At 42.5% G+C, this 25,363-nt stretch overlaps 1 protein-coding gene across 1 annotated transcript in view; it reads right to left on the bottom strand.

Moving 5' to 3' along the window:
* Positions 1–25,363, bottom strand: part of TENT4B (terminal nucleotidyltransferase 4B) — a 78,188-nt gene that overhangs the window by 8,741 nt on the left and 44,084 nt on the right. The window contains exons 3-7 of the mRNA XM_090063067.1: positions 16,402–16,448; positions 13,324–13,444; positions 12,330–12,437; positions 7,064–7,192; positions 771–984 (exon numbers count right to left, since the gene is read on the bottom strand). Of these exons, the coding sequence (XP_089919193.1) occupies positions 771–984; positions 7,064–7,192; positions 12,330–12,437; positions 13,324–13,444; positions 16,402–16,448 (619 nt within the window). The remainder of the gene's footprint in view (positions 1–770; positions 985–7,063; positions 7,193–12,329; positions 12,438–13,323; positions 13,445–16,401; positions 16,449–25,363) is intronic.

Genomic DNA, 25,363 nt, shown 5'->3' with positions numbered 1-25,363 from the left:
AGGGCACAGCAACCCCCTTGGCTCAGCAGGGAACTCATGGACCTCCTGTGTCTGAAGAGAGAGGCTTATAAAGGATGGAAGACAAGAATCACCACAAAGGAGGCGTATTCTGCACTGGTCCGGACCTGTAGGGAGCAAGCCAGGAAAGCCAAGGCTGCAACCAAACTCCAACTGGCTACATGCATCATGGACAACACAAAGTGCTTTTTCAGATATGTGGGGAGTTGGAAGAAAAGCAAGGGTAATGTTGGACCCTCGCTAAATCAAATGGGACAAGTGACACACAGGAAAAACCCAACCTGCTTCATGTTTTTTTTTGCATTGGTTTTTCACCAGGCCAAAGGGACCACCCTGCCTAACACTATGTGGGATGGCCAGGGTGAGGGTGAATTTATATCCAATATCAGTGTAGACCTTGTAAGGAACACCTTGAGAGGCTGGATACCTTCAAGTCAGCTGGTCCTGACAGTCTGCACCCCAAGGTACTTAAGAAGCCAGCAGGCATCATAGCCCAGCCACTGGCAAGGATCTTCATGAACTAGTGGCACAAGCACTTCTACAGGAACATCTACATTGCAGTCAGAGATAACAGACTGCTCATTTTGTTCACCTGAAATAAGGATTAGTCTCATTTGGAATATATAGTACACAAATCTTAAAAAAACTGAATGAAGAGAGTTTGAAAAAGGAGCTGTTTTTAAAGTTACTTTTCCAATTTGACTCCTTTGGGTTAGCTTTAGATTTTGATGTTTCATGTTAAGATACAATACCTGGTTGTAGCGGGTCTTCAATATATAGCATTGAAGGTCTATACCCATCCAGCATACTCTTCTGCACTTCATCTTTTGCTACATATGAGCCACCATCCTTTATTCGGATTCCAGTCTTTAGGTAATTGAAATGGCGACCATATAATTCAAAAAATTCTATTAAAAGAACACCATAGTTGGCACCCGGTATGCAGGCATCTTCCCTGGGATGTAGCTATTTAAAAGAAAAGGAAAAATAAACTTGTTTCATCTTTTCTTAAAGAGTCCCACTTTCAAATTTCTTTATGTTCCTCTCAGATACAATCTGCCTAGATTTAAGCTGTTAACATGTTAAACACTGCCTTACCATGAATTAACTCATAATGCCCTTGTGAAGCATAAACACCCTAATATTCTAGCAGATTGTGCAAAAAATCCTATACCACAGACTTGTGCTTCTAATACAAATATAATTTAGTCTAGACAACTATCTAAGTGTGGCCTGTACCCTGTTGTGTACAAGTCCTGAAGTGTGAAAAAGTGGCTCAAGTAATTTTGTAGACAGCATATAAAACTTCAGAGGACATCAATCTATTTCCCCAAATTAAATACGCCATTCATGACCAAAAAACAGAAAACTGGGTTGAAGTAGATTACGTTTTCTTGAAAGAAGGATGCCTAGAATCTTCAAAAATTGAATGAAGAGAGTTTTAAAAAGCGGAGCTGTTCTTAAAAGTTACTTTTCCCATTTGACTCCTTTGGGGCTAGCTTTAGATTTTGATGTTTCATGTGTTAAGCTACAATACCTGACTGAGGCTCATTTGCTGATTGCCAACACATACTCTTTTAGTTGACTTCTCTCTCACTCCTGTAGGATTCCAAATCTGTAAACAGACTTAATCCTGGTCATATGTGTGCAATGCATGTGTTTGAAGACACCCCTCCATGCACTGCTAAAGCAAGCATTTTATTAAAAAAGTTGAGATGTAGGTGATAAAGGGCATGTATGCATTACACAATTACTGCTAAAACATTTTATCACTGTAAAAATAAATCTTCTAGAAATTAACACGGGTGATTGCACATAACTAATCCAAGAAAGCAAAAAACACTGCCACATACTCATGCTTACAGTATATACTGCAATCATAACTGAAAGAACTATAAGAGCACTGAAATTTATAAGTGCTATTACCACATTTACCTAAATCAAACTCTGAATTTAAGGAGTTGTGCGGCTGGGCAGAGACCAAAACTTCCATGTGGAAGCCAGGAGGGAATGGGAACTTCTGTACGCCAGGAGGGAATAGAGCCTGACACTAAGCAGCAGGGGAAGAAGGGGCAGGCAGAAGTTGTGGGAAACAGGCAGCTGCAACGACTCCAACTCTGGCCCTGACCTGGGTCCAAGGCTGGAGTTGGACCTGCAGTGGATCTTGTTCTAATTGAATATATTCATTTTCTCATTGTATCTGTAGGAATGATATGCTCCATACTGACACATTTTAGTGCTTTAAAGTCATGGATATGAAGTTGTTTGTTCAAACATGAAATTCCTCACATTTGATGTTAATATGTTTTTGTTCCATCTGATTAAAGTGACTGAGCTGTGGAAAACCAAAGCTTCTCCAATGTAAATGCAATGTACGAATATTTCCTCCGTGCTTAAAAAAATGGGACAAGAAAAAGAAAAGTAAATCAGAGCTGTGTACTACTTTTAAAGGAATAAAAATGCAAACTTAGAAAATTAGTGCCATAATGCCATCTTGGGGTTTCTAGGAATATCACAATGCACTGCTGTGTTCCCAAGCACTACATTACTAACTGAAGCCACTAACATCATGAAAACATTAATACAAGATTATCCTAGATACCTGCACGCGTTGTGTATAACTGAAAAAGTACAGCACAGTACAAGACAGAGGAGAAAGATAAGTGATTAAAAAGAAGAGACTATCTGCAAATTCTAAGTGCTTCCAATGCTAGGATCTTGGGGTCATAATACAGAGAAGCAACAGAAAAACCACTCCAATAGCTGTGCTAAGGTCAGAATGTGATAAAATAGTTTTGCAGATGTTACACAGCTGAATACAAAATTTCTCTTTACATTTTAGTTCCGCTATGAGCTGTAATAATAATCTAATTTGACCACTACTTCAGCCTTTTAATTGATGGGTTTGAAGCAAGATGCATGGCTACTGACCCACGTGAACAGTACTCATGGATTTAAACCATACATTTAAATGTGGATTTTGTCAACGTGAGAAAAATGGCATTTAAGCTTGTAACCTTGTGAGTATACTTTAGGTAGAAGTCAATGGGTCTGATTCAAGTAAATATGGTAAAATAGCAATGCCAAAATCCCACCCAAATAGGTATCATGTTCTAATTTAATAAATTCATTTTCTCATTTTATTTGTGGGAATGACATGCAAGTATGGCAGAAGACCAGCTTGGCCGAGCAGGAAACTCCTCAGTAAACTAAATCATAAAAATAAGCTTATAAGAAGTGGAAACTTGGACAAACAACTAGGGAGCAGTATAAGAGTATTGCCTGGGCATCCAGGGATGAAGTCAGGAAGGCCGAAGTGCAATTGGAGTTGCAGCTGGCAAGGGATATGAAAGGTAACAAGAAGGGTTTCTACAAGTATGTTAATAACAAGAGGAGGATTAGGGAAAGTGTGGGTCCCTTACTGAATGTTGGAGGCAACTAGTGATAGAGGATGCTGAAAAGGCTGAAGTACTCAATGCCTTTCACCTCAGTCTTCACAGGCAAGGTCAGCTCCCAAACTACTGTACAGGGCAGAACAGTTTGGGGAGGAGGTAAGTGTCACAGGGGCACTGAGGTGCCCTGTTCCTAGGCAGGAATAAGGGCAGCTGCCAATCACAAGGGCAGCTCAGGTGATGGTTGCTGGGGCAACCGTGCTGGTCAGGTGACCAGAAGGGGGCAGGGCCGGGCCTTTATAAACAGCCCAGGCCAAAGCCCAGCTAGCAGTTCCTTGCTGACAACTCAAGATGCAAGAGCTCTGCAGTAGAGCCAAGCAGAGCAGAGGTGAGCGATGCAGCCTGGTCACCCAGGCGGTTGCGTCATGGAAAGGGGGAGAGAACCCTGACTGGGAAGCTTAAAGGTGGGACATAGTGGCCATAAGGGCACGGCACTTAAGTTCTAGCCAGGAAGCTTATTTTCAGTTATAGCCAGTTGGCTCATGGCTTTACGTTTCTTGTTTGTTATTGCTACATACCGGAGGACCGGGTGAGGCTGTAGGGGTGCGAGGAGGCCTCATGGGAGCTCCCCAGTAATCTGGGGGGTCCTGGTGCCCTGTGGGGTACAGTGAGCGGTGCCGGATAGGCATAGCTGTTCGCGCCAGTGTGGTGCGGTGTTGACCCCAGCCCTGTGGGGTGATAAGCGGAGAAGCCCAAGTAGGGTGAAAGACCCTGACGGTGGTCTAGGGGGCCAGGCACGGCTACGGCCACCTGAGCCCCAACCGTGAGAGACTTGAGAAGCCCCGAAAGGGGAATAAGCTTATTGAAAAGCCCAGTGAGGGCTAGGAGTGCTTAAGCACGAAGAGACCGGCCCGATAGGACACAGTCTGTACTGAGGGAAGCCCCAGGAGTGGGCATGTGTACTGAGGGAAGCCCCAGGTGCAGGCACATATTATTGATAGAAACCCCAGTAGGGGTGTGGACTGGAAAGGGCTCCAGAGGGGCTCCACAGTGGTGGGGACTCTGAAGGGTCAAAGGGGCCAGGTAAGGCTCTGGCCACCTGAGCCCAACTGGGAAGAGTACTGTCAGTAAGTCCAGGGGCGCCGGTTGCGTGACAAGCCCAGGGGCGCCAGAGGAGGGGCGCCGGTTGCGTGACAAGCCCAGGGGCGCCGGGCACAGCACAGAAAAGAAAAGGACCCGATAACGTCTGGAAGAGCTGCAAGGCTTGGGGCGTGCTAAAGGGGAGGTTGGAGGCATGCATAGCCCATAAGGCTGGGGTGCACCAGGTCACTCCATATGGACGGGGGATAGTGTAAGCATAGCACGGTGTCCAGGGCGACAAGAGGCAGCCTCCCTTCTAGAACGATATACCAACAAGACATGGCGGGCGAATAAGAGGGTGCTGGATCGCCTAATTGGCACAGCAGGGGGCGCTAGTGGGATCACGGCCACTCCTAGGCCCCACTCCGTGACAGTAAGCAGTCAACAGAGGGAAAGAACAGGTTACAGACTGTTTAGAAAAGCTGGACATGTACATGTTCATGGGGCTGGACAGACTGCACCTGAGGGTGCTGAGGGAGTTGGCTGATGTGACTGCAGAGCCACTGGTCATCATCTTTGAAAACTGATGGCAAATTGGGAGAGGTCCAAGATAATTGGAAGAGGGCAAACATAGTGCCCATGTTTAAGAAAGGGAAAAAGGAGGATCCAGGGAACTACAGACCAGTCAGCTTCAGCCCAGTCCCTGGAAAAATCATGGAGCAGATCCTCAAGAAATCCATTTCTAAGCACTTTGAAGAGAAGAAGATATTAGGAACAGTCAGCATCGATTCACCAAGGCCAAGTCATGCCTAACCAACCTGACTGCCATCTATAATGAGGTGACTGGCTGTATGGATATGGTATACCTTGATTTTTAGCAAGGCTTTTGATACAGTCTCCCACAACATTCTCACAGGCAAGCTATGGAATAACGGGCTGGATGAATGGACTGTAAGGTGGATAGAAAACTGGCTGGAGCATTGGGCTCAGAAGGTAGTAATCAATGGCTCAATGTCTAGTTGGCAACCAGTATCAATAGGAGTGCCCCAGGGGTCGGTCCTGGGACCGGTTTTGTTCAGTATCTTCATTAATGACCTGGAAGATGGCATAGAGTGCACCCCCAGCAAGTTTGTGGATGACAACAAGCTGGGGGGAGTAGCGGATACGCTGGAGGATAGGGCTAGGATCCAGAGTGACCTAGACATATTGGAGGAGTGGCTCAAAAGGAACCTCATGAAATTCAACAAGGACAAGTGCAAAGTGCTACACTTAAGATGGAACAATCCCATGGACCAGTACAGGCTGGGAGATGACTAGCTGGGCAGCAGCTCTGCAAAAAAGGACCTGGGTGTTACTGTGGACAATAAGCTGAATATGAGCTAGCAGTGCCCTTGTTGCCAAGAAGGCTAACGCTATACTGGGCTGAATTGGTAGGAGTGTTGCCAGCAGGTCAAGGGAAGTGGTCATTCCCCTCTATTGAGCACTGCTGAGGCCACATCTGGAGTACTGGAGTTTTGGGCCTCCCACTACAGAAAGGACATGAACAAATTGGAGGGAGTCCAGTGAGGGCAACGAAAACAGTGAGGGGGCTGGGGCAAATGACGTATGAGGAAAGGCTGAAGGAGCTGGGCTTATTTAGTCTAGAGAAGAGAAGACAGAGGGGGTTTAAAAACAGCCTTCAGCTACCTGAAAGGGTGGTTGAAAGAGGACGGAGCTGGACTGTTCTCAGTGGTGACAGATGACAGAACAAGGAGCCGTCATCACAAGTTGCAGCAACAGAAGTTTAGATTAGATATTCAGAATAACTTTCTCACTTGGAAGGTAGGAAAACACTGGAACAGGCTACCCAGAAAGGTTGTGGACTCTTTACTGGTGGAGTGTTTTGTTTTGTTTTTTTAAAACCTGGCTAAACAAAGCCTTGGTTGGGATGATCTAGTTGGAGATGGTCTTGCTTTCAGCAGGGGATTGGACTAGATGACCTCCAGAGATCCCTTCCAACCCTAATTTTCTATGAGCTTATGGAAGGTACAAACTCACTTCTGAAGTTGGTCTGCTGAAGTGGGACAATGTGTTTTCTGCTGTACCACTATTGATCAGGGTTCACTTAGAGTTTAATCAAAATTTTACACTGAAGAACAGCCAATTACCTTCAGTCTGATATTCTGAAAATGCTACCAGCATGTTAAAAAGCACTTGGTTACAGTAGATCCCTCAAGTGCCATTTTAAATAATATGGGCCAGATCAGCAAGTTTCACATATTAATAAATAAATATATATATATTTAACTACTTTCACTCTTTAAGTCCTCCAAAGCAAATGGCTCTAATTCCACAATCTGGATTCCAACGTTTAAAAATTCTGTCCAAAAATCTTAACCAAATTTTAACTATGAGGGCAGAATTTGGCCCCAATTACACTGGCAACAATCAAATGTAAACGAGGGCAGAATTTGGCCTACAGACATGATATTAAACACTGACATTTCCTATAGATGTGGCATTAAACACTGAAATTTCACAAGCAGGAGAACTGAAATTGTCAGTGCTGTTATGTCAAAAAAAAGTTAACTCACCTGAAGAAAGCTGACAGCCATTAAAAAAAGACTATATGAACCAATTCCACCTGTGAATACTTCATTAAGGTCCCTCTGTAACAGGAACTGCTTCAATACTAAAACCAGATACGGTAATACAGGATATTTCTGAAAAAGAAAACAAGGGTTTTTGGCTAAACGTTATGCATACATTTGCTGCACAAACCACGGTGAAGATGGTTGTGCCTAAAATCGCAAGACACCCGTATTTTTACTTGATATTACCATACTAAACACAGCAAGTCGAAGTGACATCGGATATCTTTATATTCCTTTGCTTATGGACAAAGTTATTTTTGCATTGAAATGGAGGACAGTGGCCTGCAAGTTTCCCTGGACTTCTTCTGCCTTTTGACATCCCTTAGAAGAAAGGGGTGAAGGTAACCCTGCTTCCTACGATTACTACAAAGTTTCCCTAGATCTACTCCACAGTACTGTTACTATGGAGTAAATTTAAAGAGAAACTGAGCTGGTCCTGGTTGAACCAAACACGTATCTGCTTTTCTTACAACTTTTCAAGGAAAACTAAAGGAATATCAATGCAACCTATAGAAGACACTTCACAAGAGTTGCATTCTTCAGTTGCTAGACACTGAAGCCAAGATCTGACACAGTTACACCTGTGAATGTTCCTAATGAAGGGCCTCTTTATGAAAAATGTTAAGTCCACAAATTGTTTGCTAAAGAACTACTAAACTTGTATTAACTAGCTCTTCAAGAGTTTTATGCACATGGAACCCACTCAAGATATCTGTTGGAACAATGCCAGCACCCTGCATGTCTTTGTACACATTATCCAGAGGAAACAACCTCTGTTCTTTCATCAAATCCAGAATGCCAAAGCTAACTGGCTCTGCAATGGCAGAAAAGCAATACTGGGTTGTAGGATCCATATAAGCAAAAAACGCTACAAAAGAAAACAACAATTTTTGCAAAGTGAGTAGCCGTTCTTTTATCAAGTATTTGTCCACATGGGTCCTACTCTCATTGTCTTGCTGGCAGCATACCAAGTACATGGTTATGAGGAATCCTATTTAAATAAAAACTCAAAGACTTTCCTATAAAACTAAAAGTGAGATCTGCTTTCTTTCAAGTAAGTGGAAGAGTACCCTCAAGTCATTTAAACTCTGTTTTGGCATTAAAACATCATGACCATCAAATGACAACTGTGCCCATACAGGATTTGAGACCTCAATGATTGCAGCCACAACAATCTATGCCCAGTGGCAGAAGCAGTTACTGTCCTGACAGTGGTGTCTGACATTTACAACTTTTGGTAATGCCATCTTAGCATTTTAAATTATTATTTCTGAGTTTTTCTCTTAAGAACTGCAAGTCTGTCCATGAACTGGAAGATTGTCTCACTGGAGTCATTTGTACTTCATTAGCAAGTTCTGGCCAATGTGGGGAGAGTAGAAGTTTCCTTCTAAATAAGTGTTTGTTTTGTTTTTTGTTTTTTTAATTGGTTCCTGAGAGCAGTATTTTATTTTCTCATATGCTACAGCTACAAGGAGCTCCTGAAAAGAATAGTTATAAGAATACCTTATTTATTTTGGAAGGGCTTTCTCAGTCATTTTCAGAATGTATATCCTTGTACAAAATGACCAAAGGAAATAAGTGACTAAGAAAGAGGCAGAGGCCTACCAATGATCTTTGGACATCTTAGCCGCATCCAGATGAGCATGGACCTGCAGCATGTGGCACTGCAGATCTGTCTGTAGCACTACACACCACACACGCAGGCATTCCCTGCACTGCTACCTTCAGCATGGGGGTGGGGGAAGCACACAACCAGTTCTCCCAATCTAACTTCCTGCAATTGGCACTCCTTACTTCAAAGGGTAACGTTACTCTGGAGCAGAGTGATTTACATTTGTGTAAGGCTGGACAAAATTTGTCCACTCTACTTCTACTCTGGAGTGGGGTTAACGTAGTTCATAGCAAACATGCCAGATGTCTCAACCCCTACTGTCTGTCATTCATTTCAAGAGGTCATGAAGGGTCCTACAGTCTTCAACAATTAACAGTTGTAAGGGGTTAATAGTTTCATCTGGAAAGATGGAGCAATCAGAATATGAGCATGTTGCTTTTGATCATTACTAACACTGAATATCTTAATTCTTGTAAATTTCACCATGCTGAGGCACTTTCATCATTCTAGGCAGCCTTGCTGGGTTAGGTTATTCATTCCTACATGAAACGCTTCCCCGTAGTCTGAGTCTCAAAAACACAGTTTGATATTTCTCTAGTGGCTGGTGATGCCATGTCTGCACACCAAAAGGTAAGACCCATAGGTAGAAATCAGAGTCTGGACCCTGTCCCATTCATGTCTCTCATAGAGGGTGAAATGATGTCCTAACTCCTAAAATCTCCTTTTCCTGCTTCAACTTACAGATTGGTCACAGAGACCAAGTAGAAACTATTGGGAGAAGGGCGCATTTTATTTTTCCTGTTTCATCTCTGTCAGGATGCCACCTTCAGAGGAGCTGAATAATGCCAAGCAGACCCAGAGGATTTATTTAATTAAATATAGCTCTGGGTGCCAAACTAGGCAGATAAACTTCATTTCTGGTACCCTTAGTTCTAGTACAGGGGCTGGGCAATTATTTTGGGCAGAGGGTTGCTTACCAAGTTTTCGCAAGCTGTCGAGGGCTGCATGGGTAGCCCTGCCTCTTGAGGGCTGCCCCCCCGGTCACCATCTTGTTCTGCCCCATAACCCCTGACCTTTGCCACCAAAAGCGCCCCCCGAAAGTACTCCTTTCAGCAAGGGATTTTGCTCCTTTCAGCAAGGCTTTCGTGTTTGAACCAGAAAAATACCAAATTGTACTCTAAACGTAAACATCTAGAACATTCATTAATTTGGTTTCAAAAAATATTTTTGTCCTGATTTATATGCGTTTGTGTAGTGTACATAGAAGTGACTGCACTATAGCTTAAAACGAGGTTTTAGTCTTGTATATTGTGGGGGGTGAATATGTGGAGTGAGGGAGCATGTGGGTAGGTGTACGTGGATATAGAGTCTGAGGGGGACTGCATGCGGGGGGGGGCGAAGGCTGGGGTTTGTGTATGGCAATGCGAGGGGTGGTGTGGGCACAGGTATATGGTGGGGTGCGTGTGTGGGCCTCACCTTATGAACACACACGCACGCACACACACACACACACACTCCCTGTACCAGCAGTCCCATGCTCTGTGGTCTGGTGCTGGGAGCCACAGCCACCTGGTGCTGGAACAGGGCAGGGCAGAAAAGCAGGAAGCTGGCTGGGGGTGGGGTGGGGTGGGGCAGGGTTGAGTTGCTCAAGCCTGCTGAAGGCTTCCTCTGGGTCCTACTGCCCCTGGCTCCTGGCAGCTTTGACAGGCAGCTGGGGGCAAATAAATCTTAATTTAGTAAATTTTTTAGGGGCCCCATAGGCCATATTTTGCCCACCCCTGTTGTAGTACCTATGTAGGCTTTGTGGCTGTAATTAGTGGTATGTTGCAGAGATTCTTGTTCAGGTATGACACATTTCTAGAAGTCAAAGACATACTGTATTTACTTGAAATAAGACTAGGTTTTTTACCCTCCCAATCAGCATGGGAAAAAAGCCCCATCTATTTTAATAATAACAGGCTTATCCTGTCTGTCCAGAGTACTCTGATTGGTCATCTCGGGGTTGTCAACCAGGGGTACACATACACCTGGGGGTAACTTGAGAAGGCCGCAGGGGGTATGCGGAAGCAGTGCAAAGAAGCGGGGGCACTTCTGGTTTCGCCACTGTGCACGCGAAGGATTCCCCACCCCCTCCACTCGACAAGCCGCTAGGGGACTCCCTGCTTCTGGGAGTACACAACCAAAAAAGGTTGAAAACCCCTACTCTGTGCAGTTTCTGCCCTCCTCTATTTCTTTCCCCCTCCTCACTGTCACATGTAGCTTGCTTCCACATTGTGCTTGAGGAGGGAACAGAGCCTGAGCAGGGTCTGACAGTGGAGGGGGGTGAGGGGGAAGGCTGCAGGGGTAAGAACTTATGGAGGGCAGAGGGCAAGGGAGCCACTTGACTCCCTGCAGCCACCGTTTTCCCTACTGTAGCAGTGGGAAGGGGATGAATTCAAGACAACACTCCAGTAATTAGATTGTACACACCTGGAATATTATAACAACTTTATAAATGTTCCATATATAGAATGGAAAATATAGAATAGGGTCATATTATACTCAGTGTCATCTTGTATTTGACAAAATACAGTAGACAAGATCATGCGGCATGTACTGAGGGAAGTCAAACATTTAGAGATCTGCACCTCATTTTGGTATTGTAATATTTACGGATAACTATCAGTACAAAAGGCTGCTGGGTATGGTCCTAGTGCTAAAGAGTGCACAGCAGGCGGCAAGTCAGATTTTAAAGGAAGACTGGGGATTAAGTCACAAGTATGTTCAGTCACTGCTTTATATCGAGTTAACTAGTCTACATAGTTTGATCCATCTTGTACAGCTACTGACCTCACTTGCTAGCTCACCTACTGACCCATTTGGCTTTGAGTAAACAAAGAGGTTGGAGTTGCCACTAGAGGAGTACACCTCAGCATTCCCTTAGATTTAAAGGCACCGCCGTGCCCTATCAAACGAGCAGATTTTACTGCCCGTTTCACCAAGGAATTTACTATGTACATCTAAATGTTTCACTAGGAGAAAAGAAAAGAAAGTTCAAAAAGACTGCAAAGTTTTAACAAAAAAAAAAGCCTATTAAAACCTAACAATTAGCTTCCACATATTAACTCATTTCTTGTTTGTCTTGACAATTAAACTATGTTATGCAATACCATGCAAAGATAACCTATGACAGAGTCATTAATAGCAAATTTGTTAACAGCATTTTTTAAGCTATGGAGATTCATCTAAAAGTAGCCATTAAATAATGAATACCCTGTTTACTAATACACAGGCCTGAAATTAATTACAACATTGCACCAACCCACAGCCTTGAACTGCCAAGGTACTAGGGAACATATATTCAATATTAATGCTAATGAATCATCTTGATTATATTTCTAGATGTACACTTTCCATGAATACTTCATTCCAGAATTTTCAGGCAGCAACATACTTTTTGCTTTTTTTGTGCCCCTTTGTTTGGCTATCACACTAACAAAGAATAAAAGTGTAGAGTGTTTGAACACCTGACTTTACATTTTTCTTTGACTCCATTCTTATTATAAAGTGAATTGATATATAATTCAAAAGGTTCTACTATAAGTATTATCTAACCTTGATAAAATCTTTGATGAGTTGGGCTGCTTTAACCCCATTCTGTACATTAAAGCTGATATCAACCTTTACCTCAGTGAAGGAATCTGTCAGTTTAATAATCGGTACCTGACAAAGGAAAGAGATAATGTTAAAGTTAATGTACAGGGATCTCAGCTGTAATCTATTTTCCAAGATCTACTGAACTTAAATACTACAATGTGGTTTACAGATAGCTGCACTAGCAAACAAACTGTCTTCCAGATTTGCAGAGGGAAAGCCGAGGGGGAAGGGGGGATGACAAACAAACAAAGCAAGACAGTAAGATCACAAGAGCACTGAATTAATAAGATCTCACTTCCTTTTTGCCCATACCTTTAAATGATTTATGTTTCAAACACAAAGTATTTTAAATTAAAAATCTATTATATATAATATAGTAATATTTATGAAGGCTACCTAACATGTAATTGCAAAGTCAAAATAGTATCATTTCTAGTGAAGAAAACACCAGAGGGAGACAATGATTAAGAAATAAAGACCTTTGGTTTCAGAAAATATTTTCAAAAGAAAATACAAATCTCACGAAATCTATCAATGACTGGAAAGAAGATATACAGACTTGAGAGACGCTTCAAAAAGAGGTCAGGAATGAGTTTCACTGAGTGAATTATTTATGTATTAAAAAACTTGAGCACAAGTTTCTCATCTAGGATAGAATTTGTCTATTTAAATATTATCACCTTTCCAACCCCTAAAAACATTAATTCTGAATCATTATAAGTACACTTATAACTAGGGTAGCTGATATAATTACTGCTATAAGCCACAGCCTGGTTGATTCTTTAGTAGTAATAAAGTTGTATTATGTATTAATAAGTAAACAAATTTGACTTTGAATGTATGCAAAGCAATGTAGGTCGGGTAAAAACATTTACCAAAGGACATTTGCCAAATTAGAAATTCTCTTTAAAAACATTAAACTGGGGGACCCAAAAACAAACAAACAACTTACAGTTGCTTTGTCTAAAACCTTCACTGAATTTTCATCCGCTACATTGTGCTTTCTGAGAGCTTCTTCCAAGGTCCAAAGAGGTAATGTTTCCCATTTCCCAAACACAACTAAGTCAATATCACTGAAATTGGAAAAAAAAATAAATTGCAAAGATAGTCAATTTAAAATATACATGAATGCCAGTTTTTTGCTTTTGTTTTGTTTTTTAATGTTACATTTCAGTGGCATACATGAGCATTGGTTCCTCTGTAAATTCCCTTGAACAAAAGAAAGAAAAACTTCAAAATAATACAAGACATTTCGGATTACAAGGAACAATTGTTATATATTTTAAAATCAGATGGGAAGCAACCATCAGATACTTTGATAATGCTAATTGTGACAAAAAGTAAAGTTTAAAGTATGAAAACAGCTCAGACCTTCAACAGTTAATTTAGGCTGGGAACAGAAGTTGCACATAAACCAGTATAAGTGATTGGAAACAGTTCAAAACGGTAACGCAACAGAAATTCAGTGCACATACACCGCTTTCAACATGGCTGAAGCCAGTTTAATTAAACCTGGATGGATATAGTACCAGACTTCATTGGTTTAGGTTAAACTGAATTTCTGTCCTAAATCCCCTCCAGATTCAAGTTAACTCATAGTCCCCCCAGCATCCCAGGATTTGCATCTTCCCCACAAACCCTACCCCTCCTGCAGTGGGCAAGCCAGTCCTGGCCCAAGCTGTCTGGTCCAGCCCAGCAAGGAGGCGTGCTGTACCACACTGGGCCACTGCAGGCATGTAGCTGTATTTCCAGAATCAAAAGTGAACGTCTGTTCACTTGCTTATCCATTAAATCTACACAGCTTAGAGTAAGCTGCAAAGATTGAATCGATTCAGCTTCAGGCTTTTTGACTGTTTGTACTTAGCCTTAGTGAATAAATCAGAATAATTTCTAAAGCATGAAACTTTTGCCTCTTAATTGACTTCTACTAGGAAATAATTTGTTTTCCCATGTTTCTTTGCATCAAACTGGCTACCCAGCAATGCCACTGGGGCATCCCCAGGATGGGAGACTTAACCAAGAGATTGCAGACCTAGTCACTGAATACACACTGATACAAAATTTGAAAAAAAAAAAAGTACATATTTAATAAGTATTTAGTTATTTATCATGTCTTAATTAAGTCTCCAAATTTTGCCTTTGAAGTTGAAGGTAGCAAGCCCTAAATAGAATTATCAATTAAAATATTTTCAGACATAAAAAAGGGGAGATCTACAAGAGTCCAGTCTGAGCTGTATATTAGGCTTGCTGAGAGATTCTCTGGTGTGTGCCTAGAGAGGAACAGATTAATCTACTGATTGAATAATTGGTAACTGCCCACTACTGCACTGAGTTTCAGGCATTTGGAAAGAGCAGCAAGGTTCAGAATCAGCAAGGTTAAGACATATAAAAGGAATCACAGGCTGCCAACATTAAACTGGCGGGGATTCCAATAGCATAAAATTAAAAAGTTGTCTGTATTAATGCAAACTATGGTGGGAGACCATAATATTCCCTGCTTTCTTTTTTCCCTTAAATGAAAGCTTATTCAGACCCTGTGAAGACATCAGGGTACACTTTTATTCTAAATTTCCTTTTGGTTTGTAACTTCAGGTCTGCTGTCCAATGAGGCAGAAAAAAGAAAATATATAAATTCTATGATTTTGTTCATTCACTAAAACTCCATTAGGAATCTTACCACTTGTAAAAAGAGAATATACTCACACTAGACAAATTACTTATGGCTAACAATAAGCAATAGCAAAAGGCAAGTTCAGCACCAGTTTTAACTGCATGCCGTTTAGCTGACCAGGACAGACCATGTTCAGTATGTTTCAGACAGGATATTCTCGGACTGAATTTTAAAAAAGGCTTCCTGAAGTGGTAACCACCACTCTTGTCTCAGTCTACATTTGTGTCTAAACTTGCATTAAACCTGTTACAATGCTAAACATCAGCAACTTTTTTCTGGGTTTAGACAAGGATAGACAGGACACTTAACATACTGAGCATACGTAAGATTTTCAGGACAGCACAAGAGACCCTACCAGATGACCAATCATCCAATTCAGGGCTGTCCAACTGGTGGCCCATTGGCTGCACGGGGCCCATAAGCGGTTAATGTGCAGCCCTTGGGCTCTCACCTGGCCACTGTTCCCCTTTTTGCTCTGGCTGCAACAGCAAAGAGACTCCAGGACTCCTCCTCTTCCTGCTTTTGCCCCAGGGGGCAGGGCAACAGTATGGGGCACTGAACCAGAGTTTGGGCTGTAAGAGGCAGGGCAGAAAAAATCGGGGCTGTGCACTGCAGTGGTGGGGGCGTCCACATGGGCACATGTTGCAGCTGGGGAGGGAAGTCATTCTCCCGTGCTCAAGTGGTACAGAGGTGAAGGACACCTATGCAGGTGCATCATTCAGCAATGGGTTGGAGGGAGAGCCACATGGCAGACTTCTGTGGCCTGAATGGTGGGAAGCTCCCAGGGGTTGAAGCTGGACAGCCCTGATCTAACTAAACCCTTGACACTAGCATATGTAACAGGATATTCAAAGATTCTCTTTTAGAATAACAGAATCAAAAGCAGTCAGCAGCAAGTGCTTAACATGAGAACCTCAGATCTAGGCCACTGAACCTTGCAACTAGAAATTAAAGAAAAAATATGAATCAAAAGGAAGTCTGATGCCTGTGAATGGGTAACAAAGTAGATCAAAAGATCCATAGCTTATCATGTTAACCTAAAATGTTATTTTATTAACTATACTAAGCACCTAAATTCTCCTGGACAAAGTAGGGAAGTGCTACAGCAAAAGAATAAGGCAGGCAGGTAGCCAACGTATATTCAGAATATATTTTAATACAAAATATATGCAATGATTGTGTCTGATAGTGAGATTTTAAAAAAGTCAGAACTTCCTTGGGTAGAATATCTGCTCAATACCCGACTATTTTCCTAAATCAGCATGCATATTACTCCAGCATGAGGAGACGGAAGATAAATGGACAGAACACAGGACCCTGAAACCCTACTCGAATAGAGATACAAAAAAAACTACTAACCTTGTTGGTAAATATAAACCAGTTTTAAAACTTCCAAATATCTGCACCTGAAACACAAAAAACGTTATTTAATTTAAAAAATTCTGAAGTTGCCAGAAGGCATATTGTTTACTAAAGTTTGACTACTGCAACCCTCTATAGGTAGTTGATAGTCCTGAACTGCACATTATGAACAAAAAGGTTTATGATATAGTAATTTAAACATGTAACTAATTGAACAAATATTCGTAGGTCTAGTGGCCGATTGCTGGACTGTATTATTACTACAATCAGCCACTAGACCTACAAATATTTGTGTTAGTAAGCAGATTTCAAATAGCATAATTAAAATAAAAACATATATTTCTAATGCAAGTATATGAAATGATGTTAACAGCTTTATTAGCTTTTCCATTGTAAACCCCCAATTTAAATTTTTAAAATGGAAAAAAAATCTCTTTATAAAAACTGATCCATATTTAAGTTCAAATTTAGTTTACGCTGTCTAAAGAGAAAAACATTAGAAAACCAGGTGAAAATAGTGAGGAAAAAAATTACTATTTCAATTACTTTTTGTGCTTTTATGACCCAATGGGCAGGATTCCCTGGAAGGCCAGTCTGAAAGGGAAAGGAGTCCAGGAGAGCTAGTTGTATTCTACTGAAACCTTACTGAGAGTGCAGGGACAAACTATCCCAAATGTGCAGAAAGAATAGCAAATATAGCAGGTGACCAGCTTATCAGAGAAGACTCCAGTGAACCTAAACACAAAAGAAAGCTTACAAGAAGTGGAAGCTTGGACACACAACTGTCCAATACTGGAAGAGTATTGCTCAGGCATGCAGGTGAAATCAGTAAGACCAAAGTGCAGTTGGAGTTGAAATTAGGAAGGGACATGAAGGGTAACAAGAAGGGTTTCTATATGTATGTTAGCGATGAGAGGAAGGTCAGGGAATGTACGAGTCCCTTACTGAATGGGAGAGAGAGCCTAAGTCATAGATGAGGAGAAAAAGGCTGATCCTCAGTGCCTTTTTCACCTAAGTCTTCACACACAAGGTCAGCTCCCAGACTACTGCACCAGGCAGCACAGTTTGGGGAAAAAATGAGTAGATCTCAGTGTTGAAAAGACAGTTTAGAGACTATTTCAAAGAGCTGGATGCGTACAAGTCCACGCTACAGGAGTTGGCCGATGTGATTGCCGAGCCACCGTCCATTATCTTTGAAACCTCATGGTGAACGGGGGAGGTCCCGGATGACTGAAAAGGGCAAATATAGTACCCATCTTGAAGCAAGAGAAGAAGGAGGATCTAGGGGACTACAGACCAGTCAGCCTCACCTCGGTCCCAGGAAAAAAAATCACAAAGGTCCTCAAGGAATCCATTTTAAGCACTTAGAGGAAAAGAAGGTGATCAGGAACAGTCAGCATAGATTCACAAAGAACAAGTCATACTTGACTAACCCGATTCCCTTTTATGAGGAGATAACTGGCTCTGTGGATGCAGGAAAAGCAATGGATGTGACATGCCTTGACTTTAGCAAGGCTGCTGATACAGTCTCCCACAGCATTCTTGTGGGCAAGCTAAGGAAGTATGGGCTGGATGAATGGAGTGCAAGGTGCACAGGAAGATGGCTGGATAATCAGGCTCAACAAGTAGTGATCAATGGCTCGACGTCTAGTTGGCAGCCAGTATCAAGTGGAGTGCCCCAAGGTTTGGCCCTGGGACCAGTTTTGTTCAATATCTTCATTAATCATCTGGAAGGTGGGATGAAGTGCACCCTCAGCAAGTCTGCAGATGACTTCAAGCTGGGGAGAGTAGCAGATACACTGAAGGATAGGGCTAGGATTCGGTGACCTAGACAAATTGGAGGATTGGGTCAAAAGAAATCTTATGAGGTGCAATAAGGTCCTGCACTTGGGATGGAACAACCCCATGCACCAGTATAGGCTTGGAACCAACTGGCTAAGCAGCAGCTCTGCAGAAAAGCACCTGGGGGTTACAGGGGACAATAAGCTGGGTATGACTCAACAATGTGCCCTTGTTACCAAGAAGGCTAACGGCATACTGGGCTGCATTAGTAGAAGCGTTGCCAGTGGATCGGGGAAAGTAATCATTCCCCTCTATTCTGCACGGCTGAGGCCATATCTGGAGTAGAGTGTCCAGCTTTGGACACACCACTACAGAAAGGATGTGGACAAGTTAGAGAGAGTCCAGCAGAGGGCAACAAAAATGGCTAGGGGGCTGGAGCACATGACTTCTGATGAGAGGCTGGGGGAACTGGGTTTATTTACTCTGAGGAAAAGAAGACGATGGGGGAATATGACAGCAGCCTTTAACTAACTTAAGGAAACGATACTCAGGGCCCAAGGGGAGTCCATCCCGACAAGAAGCAAGGGGGGCAAGAGTGCCCGAAAGCCCCCCCGGCTTACCAAGGGCGTCCGGGAATGCCTGCTTCCAAAAAAGCAGCGTACACCCAGTGGAAGGGGGATGCTATCTCCAAAGAGGAGTATAACTGCTCTGCTCGAGCCTGTATGGGGGGCTGTCAGGAAAGCTAAGGCAGACATAGAGCTAGGACTAGCGTCCAAGATCAAGGATAATAAAAAGTCCTTTTTCAAATATATAGGGAGGATGAAGAAGGCACTGGATAATGTGGGGCCCCTGCAAAATACACTGGGCAATCTGGTGGTTGCGCCAGAGGAGAAAGCGGAACTCTTTAACCAATTCTTCACCTCCATTTTCTTGTGCAGGCACCGGGACTTCCCCGCTGTGATGCCAGACGGACTTGAGGGGAACACCTCCAGACCTCAGGTTGGGGAGGACCAGGTTAGAGAGCTTCTGGAGGAGCTGGACGTGTTCAAGTCAGTGGGTCCAGATGCTCTCCACCCCAGGGTGCTGAAGGAGCTAGCTGGGGTTATTGCAGGACCCTTGGCATGGCTTTATGACCGCTCGTGGTACTTGGGCCAGGTGCCAGATGACTGGAAGATGGCTAACGTGGTCCCCATCTTCAAAAAAGGGAAGAGAGAGGACCCAAGCAACTATAGGCCCATCAGTCTACCTCTATCCTTGGGAAACTCTTTGAGAAGATCCTCAAGGAGCACATCTGTGATGGGCCGGCTTCAGGGATGATGCTCAAGGGCAACCAGCACGGTTTCATTAGGGGCAGGTCATGTCAGACCAACCTGATTGCCTTTTATGATCAGCTCACAAAGGCAATGGATGCAGGTGTCGCTGTGGACATAGTCTTTCTGGACTTCAGCAAGGCCTTTGACACCCTCTTCCACCCCATCCTCATTAAAAAACTAGGTGACCGTGGCATTGATGCCTACGCAGTCAGATGGATTGCAGATTGGCTCAAGGGTCATATTCAGAGGGTGGTGGTGGACAGGTCATATTCAACCTGGGGGGAAGTAGGTAGCGGAGTCCCCCAGGGCTCGGTCCTTGGGCCTGCACTGTTCAATTTCTTCATCAGCGATTTGGACAATGGGGTGAAATGCAACCTGTTTAAATTCGCTGATGATACCAAAATTTGGGGTGAGGTGAGCACGCTAGTAGGGAGGGAAAGCTTGCAGCAAGATCTCGATAGGTTACAGGGGTGGGCTGACAAACAGGATGCGTTTCAATACTGACAAGTGCAGGGTGCTGCACTTAGGCAGTAGAAACCAGCAGCACACTTACAGAATGGGAAACTCCCTTCTTGAGAGCACGGAGGCAGAAAGGGATCTTGGAGCCATTATTGACTCCAACATGAACATGGGCTGACAATGCGAGGTCACGGTTGGCAGGTCTAACCGGACCTTGTCATGCGTCCACAGGTGCATCTCAAGTAGAGCCAGGGAGGTGATCCTGCCCCTCTATGTGACACTGGTCAGGCCATAGCTGGAGTACTGCATCCAGTTCTGTGTGCCCCATTTCAGGAGGGATGTGGACAACATTGAAAAGGTCCAGAGGAGGGCCACCCGCATGATCAGGGGACAACAGGGCAGACCCTACAATGAAAGACTGCAGGACCTAAACCTGTTCAGTCTTCACAGGAGAAGGCTGAGGGGGGACCTGGTGACTGTCTATAAACTCACTAGGGGGGACCAGAAGGGTTTGGGGGAGACACTGTTTTCCCTAGCGCCCCCTGGCATGACAAGGAACAACAGACACAAATTATTAGAGAGTAGGTTTAGATTAGACATCCGCAAGAACTACTTCACAGTCAGGGCGGCTAGGGTCTGGAACCAACTTCCAAGGGAAGTGGTGCTGGCTCCTACCCTGGGGATCTTTAAGAAGAGGCTTGATGCCTACCTGGCTGGACTCACTTGAGTCCAGTCTTTTTCTCCCGCCCAGGCAGGGGGTCGGACTTGAAGATCTACAAGGTCCCTTCCGACCCTACTTGTATGATTCTATGAACTACCCGAAGGGGGGTTACAAAGAGGATGGAGCTGGACTATTCTCAGCGGTGGCAGATGACAGAACAAACAGCAATAGTCTCAAGTTGAAGCAAGGGAAGTTTAGGTTGGATATTAGGAAAACCTTTATCACTAGGAGGGTGGTGAAGCACTGGAACGTGTACCTAGACAGGTGGTGGAATCTCCATCCTTGGAGGTTTTTAAGGCCTAGCTCAACAAAGCCCTGCCTGAAATGATCTAGTTGGGGATGGTCCTGTTGTGAGCAGGGGGTTGAGACTAGGTGACCTCCTGAGGTCCCTTCCAACCCTAATTTTCTATGATTCTATTATGCAAGACTGGCGTGTGTTTTTAAAATGTGATTTTACAGATCGCAACTCTGGAATTTTTTAAAGACAGGATTTTGAAAAGATCCAATCTTTTCCAAAGTGCATGGAAAATGATATACACAGGTCTCTTTTCTCAGCTAAACACAAACTCCAATAATTTCTTACGGATCCATAAATATACTATGTTTGTTTGTCTCTTTGATGTAGCTGTGTTTAATCATTACTTATAATAAAAGTTCATTGCGAACTTGTATTGAATATGGTTTGACCAAAACTATGTTCTGGCTACATACGCATGTTCAGATTATCTGGAAGATTTCTCCCAGGGTTGATTTTCTGGTAGAAAAACTTGCTCAGAGACCCCTAAACACACATTTAAATGCTGAGACCCTGAGGAGCAAACAGCTTAACAGTGCTGATATTGCACAGCCAGGGGGACTCTGTACACGCATCTCAGCATCGCAGCAGTGCACAAGGCAGCCCTGACTGGCTGATACAGAATGCCCAGGGTCAGCCCATGTCTCCCTGTTACTTAATGAGGAAATCATGAAGGGGTATGTTCTCTTCCAGTAGAGTCCAGGGAATGACAGAATGTCTTCCGGGAGGTTGGAGGAGAGCAAAAGCATGCTGGGATGCTTGAAGACTGCTGCAGCATCTCCCAGAAGAGAATGTGTAGATAGTCCCTCTCGCAGGAGAAACTCTCCTAGAAGTGACTTAATCCAAGTTATTTTTCTCCTGGAGTAGCCATTTCTGCTCTGGGAGTAAGAGCCTGAACGATCTGCATACTTGCGGTTTCTCCTCATAGACCAGCAACTCTCACAAGAGAAACCGAATGTCTGCATATGGCTCCAATTAACTCAGAAGGGCACAAGGGCTGGTCAGCGTTTGGCTCCCACTCTCTATGGTATGTTACTGGTACAACAAGTAAGTCTCCATACTTTGTCTAATCTTCAGCAAGACCTCCCTACAGAAGCACACAGACTGCTGTGATGCACATCTCGTGTACTGATGTTTTTCCCTCAGCTATTTCAAATGGCCATTTGTATTTTAATATTCCGCACAAGGTATTATTTTTATGGTTACATAAAAGAAAAATTTTGCAAGTGACTTGATATTTTAAATATATCATTTGGAAAAACAAAGTATTTTTCAGAGTTTAAGTTACTATGCCTTTCCTTTTTTTTTTCTTACCCTAAAAAGCCATTTTTACATACTCTTCTGTAAGAATTTGTAAATTGTTATGTTCAGAGACGGGGGTGGGGGGGAGAAGAGGAGGAGAGCGAGCATATGCGCGACTATGTATGAGCAATGGCTCCTTTCAAGCCAACTGAAACTGATATCCAGATTTTTAAATGAACTTGACAGCTTTATAACCCATGTACTAAAGAATCAACAAAATCTCTACCTGACTCCACTAGGGTCCAGACAAGCCATTACTTCTGCCAACAACACAGAGTGAAAAGTTCTTACACAGTAAAACAAATGGCCCAAAAGGCAAAGGAATACCCAAATCTACCCTCACACAGCACCAAAAAAACATTAGGGAGTGAAAAATATTATGTAGCATACAAGTAAGAGACAAGTTGGTCAGAAATAGTGAATGAAACTTAGCAATGGAATGCATGTGACCTTTGTAGAAAAAGCGAGCAACATGTATTTATATCTCAACACCACAACAATGAGTAATACGAGAAACATTTAAAAAAAAAAACTAAAGGAAACCAATGCTTAACAATCAAACAAAAATTGAAGTGCTTTAGTTCTCCTGCCATTTATATCTGTAAGCCATCCCAAATATGGAATATGACAGGATTTACTTCACAAGAACAGCAGAGACAGTAAAATTCGTGCTGTAAGAAGTACTACTAGTAGCATACGTTATTTTTTACCTTATATAGGGACAAATGTTTGTTTTTGTTTGCAAACTGCTGATATAGTATGTAATGCCACAGTGGACTTCTTTTCCTCAGTGCACATATTTTTAGTATTCTGCCTTGAATTCTTAGACATGGACGCAATAAAATACAGTACTAATGCTTCTGAGGAAACCTTTACCAGAGTATTTCTGGACACAACCCATGCACCAAACAGATCCTGACAAACTTCGAGTTAATGCAGAGCTTTAAAAAAAAAAAAAAAAAAAAAAAAAAATCCTCTTCAACTTGCCAGTGGCCCAAGAGGAAAATTTCCAAAGCTGGTTTATAATCCTTCTCTCCCAACATAAACTCTAAAAAAAAACCTCACTGTTTGTTTTGTACAGAGTTAAGTTTTCCACTTCCTGTGCTGCATCCAATTATGGTATTATCATAATTGCAATGCACAAGGTATGCAATATCGACTACTCTAAGGCCTACAAGGAGGACTATGCTAATATTTGGGCATGATTGAAGATAATGCGACACACTTACCCTCAATTGCACTACAGGAGAGCTCTTGTAAATTCAGATACTAGCAAGATTTAATGTTCATTTTGTCAAATTCTTTGATTTTAAGTGTCTCCATTTAAACCACTAGTGTTGTTCTGCTTCAATGTAATTAAAGCCTTTCTTATGGTGGAACTGCTGATGCCAAGAACAGTTCTCACTTGCTAGGAATGTTTCCTTCTAAGCACATTCCCCTCGAGTAAGAGAGCAAATGACACAATTGCTAACTTCTATAAATAAAGTTACAGTTTAAGATTGGTTTATCTTTCCTTGGTACACATACTTGATTGTAATACACATTTAGGGTGGTTACACCTGACTTCTGGTGTTTCACTGTCAAATTATACATAACATTTAAATCTCAGTGCAACTCTAATTTGAAATTATATGAATCAAATTGTGATTGATTAAAATATTGAGGCTTCCTCACAAAACACAAAGAATTAATATCCAATTGGTAGGTGAAGTGATATTGATTTCTAAATTGCATTTTATGTAATGAATTTATTGTTGTAATCCTTTAAAGTTTTAATCTGTTTACGCTCAACATCTTAATTTGGAAATATATGCAAAGTTTTTAAAATGTGAGAGCAATAATTTGCAAGCCACGAGCTGCAACACTACACTATCATCTACAGCAGGTTGGCAACCTTTTGCCAGCACAGGCCGCAGCTTGCAACCTTGCAATCTGTGGCCCACAAATCTCTGCCCTTCCACTCCCCCCAAGTGGCCAGCTGCCAGAAACCCAATCCCTCTGGAACAAGGATAAACTCAGCCACCACGAAGCAGCGTCTCTGCAGTCTCTTTAGACTAGACAACTATAGCTACCACTAACAAGATAGAAGAGCAAGTATGAAAAGTGAAAGCCCTACATGTGAAGATCGGTTTATTTAATCTGTCTCCTTTGATATTGCTTATATTGATACAAAAGTGAACTATCCCAATTTTGTTGGTTTGGAAGGCAAAATTATTGGTGGCATAATTTTATTCTTTGAAAGCCTCAAGAATATTGACAACAGTGAAAATGCTTGTCATGCTATTACAGGAGAGAGACTACCATGAGATCAACTAATTTCTGGAATAAAACCGCATACTGTATTATACATACAGGTATAATCCTCCAAGCCCAACTGAAGAGGTCTAGGTCCTCCCTCTTTAGATCATTTTCTTGATACTCCCCTGGCATCACAGCCTCTTCCCTCAGAGTGTGAGACAGATTGTGGCATTGTTTCTTTTCACTAGGAACTTTAAATGGATTTCAGTTTCAGGTGTTACGAGAGAAGCCATCCCAGACCTCTAGCGGGAAATAGCTACTTGCTATAGCAAGCACACTGCTCTTCCAGTAATGACTGGAAAAAAGCAAATAGGGCTGTTCACTAACAGGGATATAAGTCATCTCAGTCAATTAGCCATGTCAGGCTCATTTATTAATATCTGAACAGGGCTAGAATCCTGTTCGTCTATAAGTGTATCTGTGATTCTCAACCAGGGTGCCTTAAAATCCTTTCAAGGGTGCCTCAGGGTACCACAGTGTTCAGCACTGTTAGGTTTGCAAACATGATTCACAAGATAAACTCAGAGATTTCACACACAAATCCACAGTTGTGATCTTTCTGAATTCTTTGCAACATAAAATTATTTTTCTGTAGTCAAGAAAAGATAGAAAACTAAAAGCTGACATTTTGCAAATCTAAAAAGGTTGAGAATGGTATAGCAACATGCACATTTCTTCCCTTAATCATGGAAGAGTATGGCAACTTGCTGGATCTGCTATATTTAGATGCCAAATCTAACTGTAGACTGGATCTGACCCGAGCAATATGACAGACATTAGTACAATATA

This window comes from Crocodylus siamensis, chromosome 9 (genome assembly GCF_052110815.1).
Source record: "Crocodylus siamensis isolate JL-2025a chromosome 9, ASM5211081v1, whole genome shotgun sequence".
NCBI lineage: Eukaryota > Metazoa > Chordata > Crocodylia > Crocodylidae > Crocodylus > Crocodylus siamensis.
The sequence above is the reverse complement of the archived record's forward strand: the minus strand, read 5'-3'. Positions and strand labels throughout refer to the sequence as shown.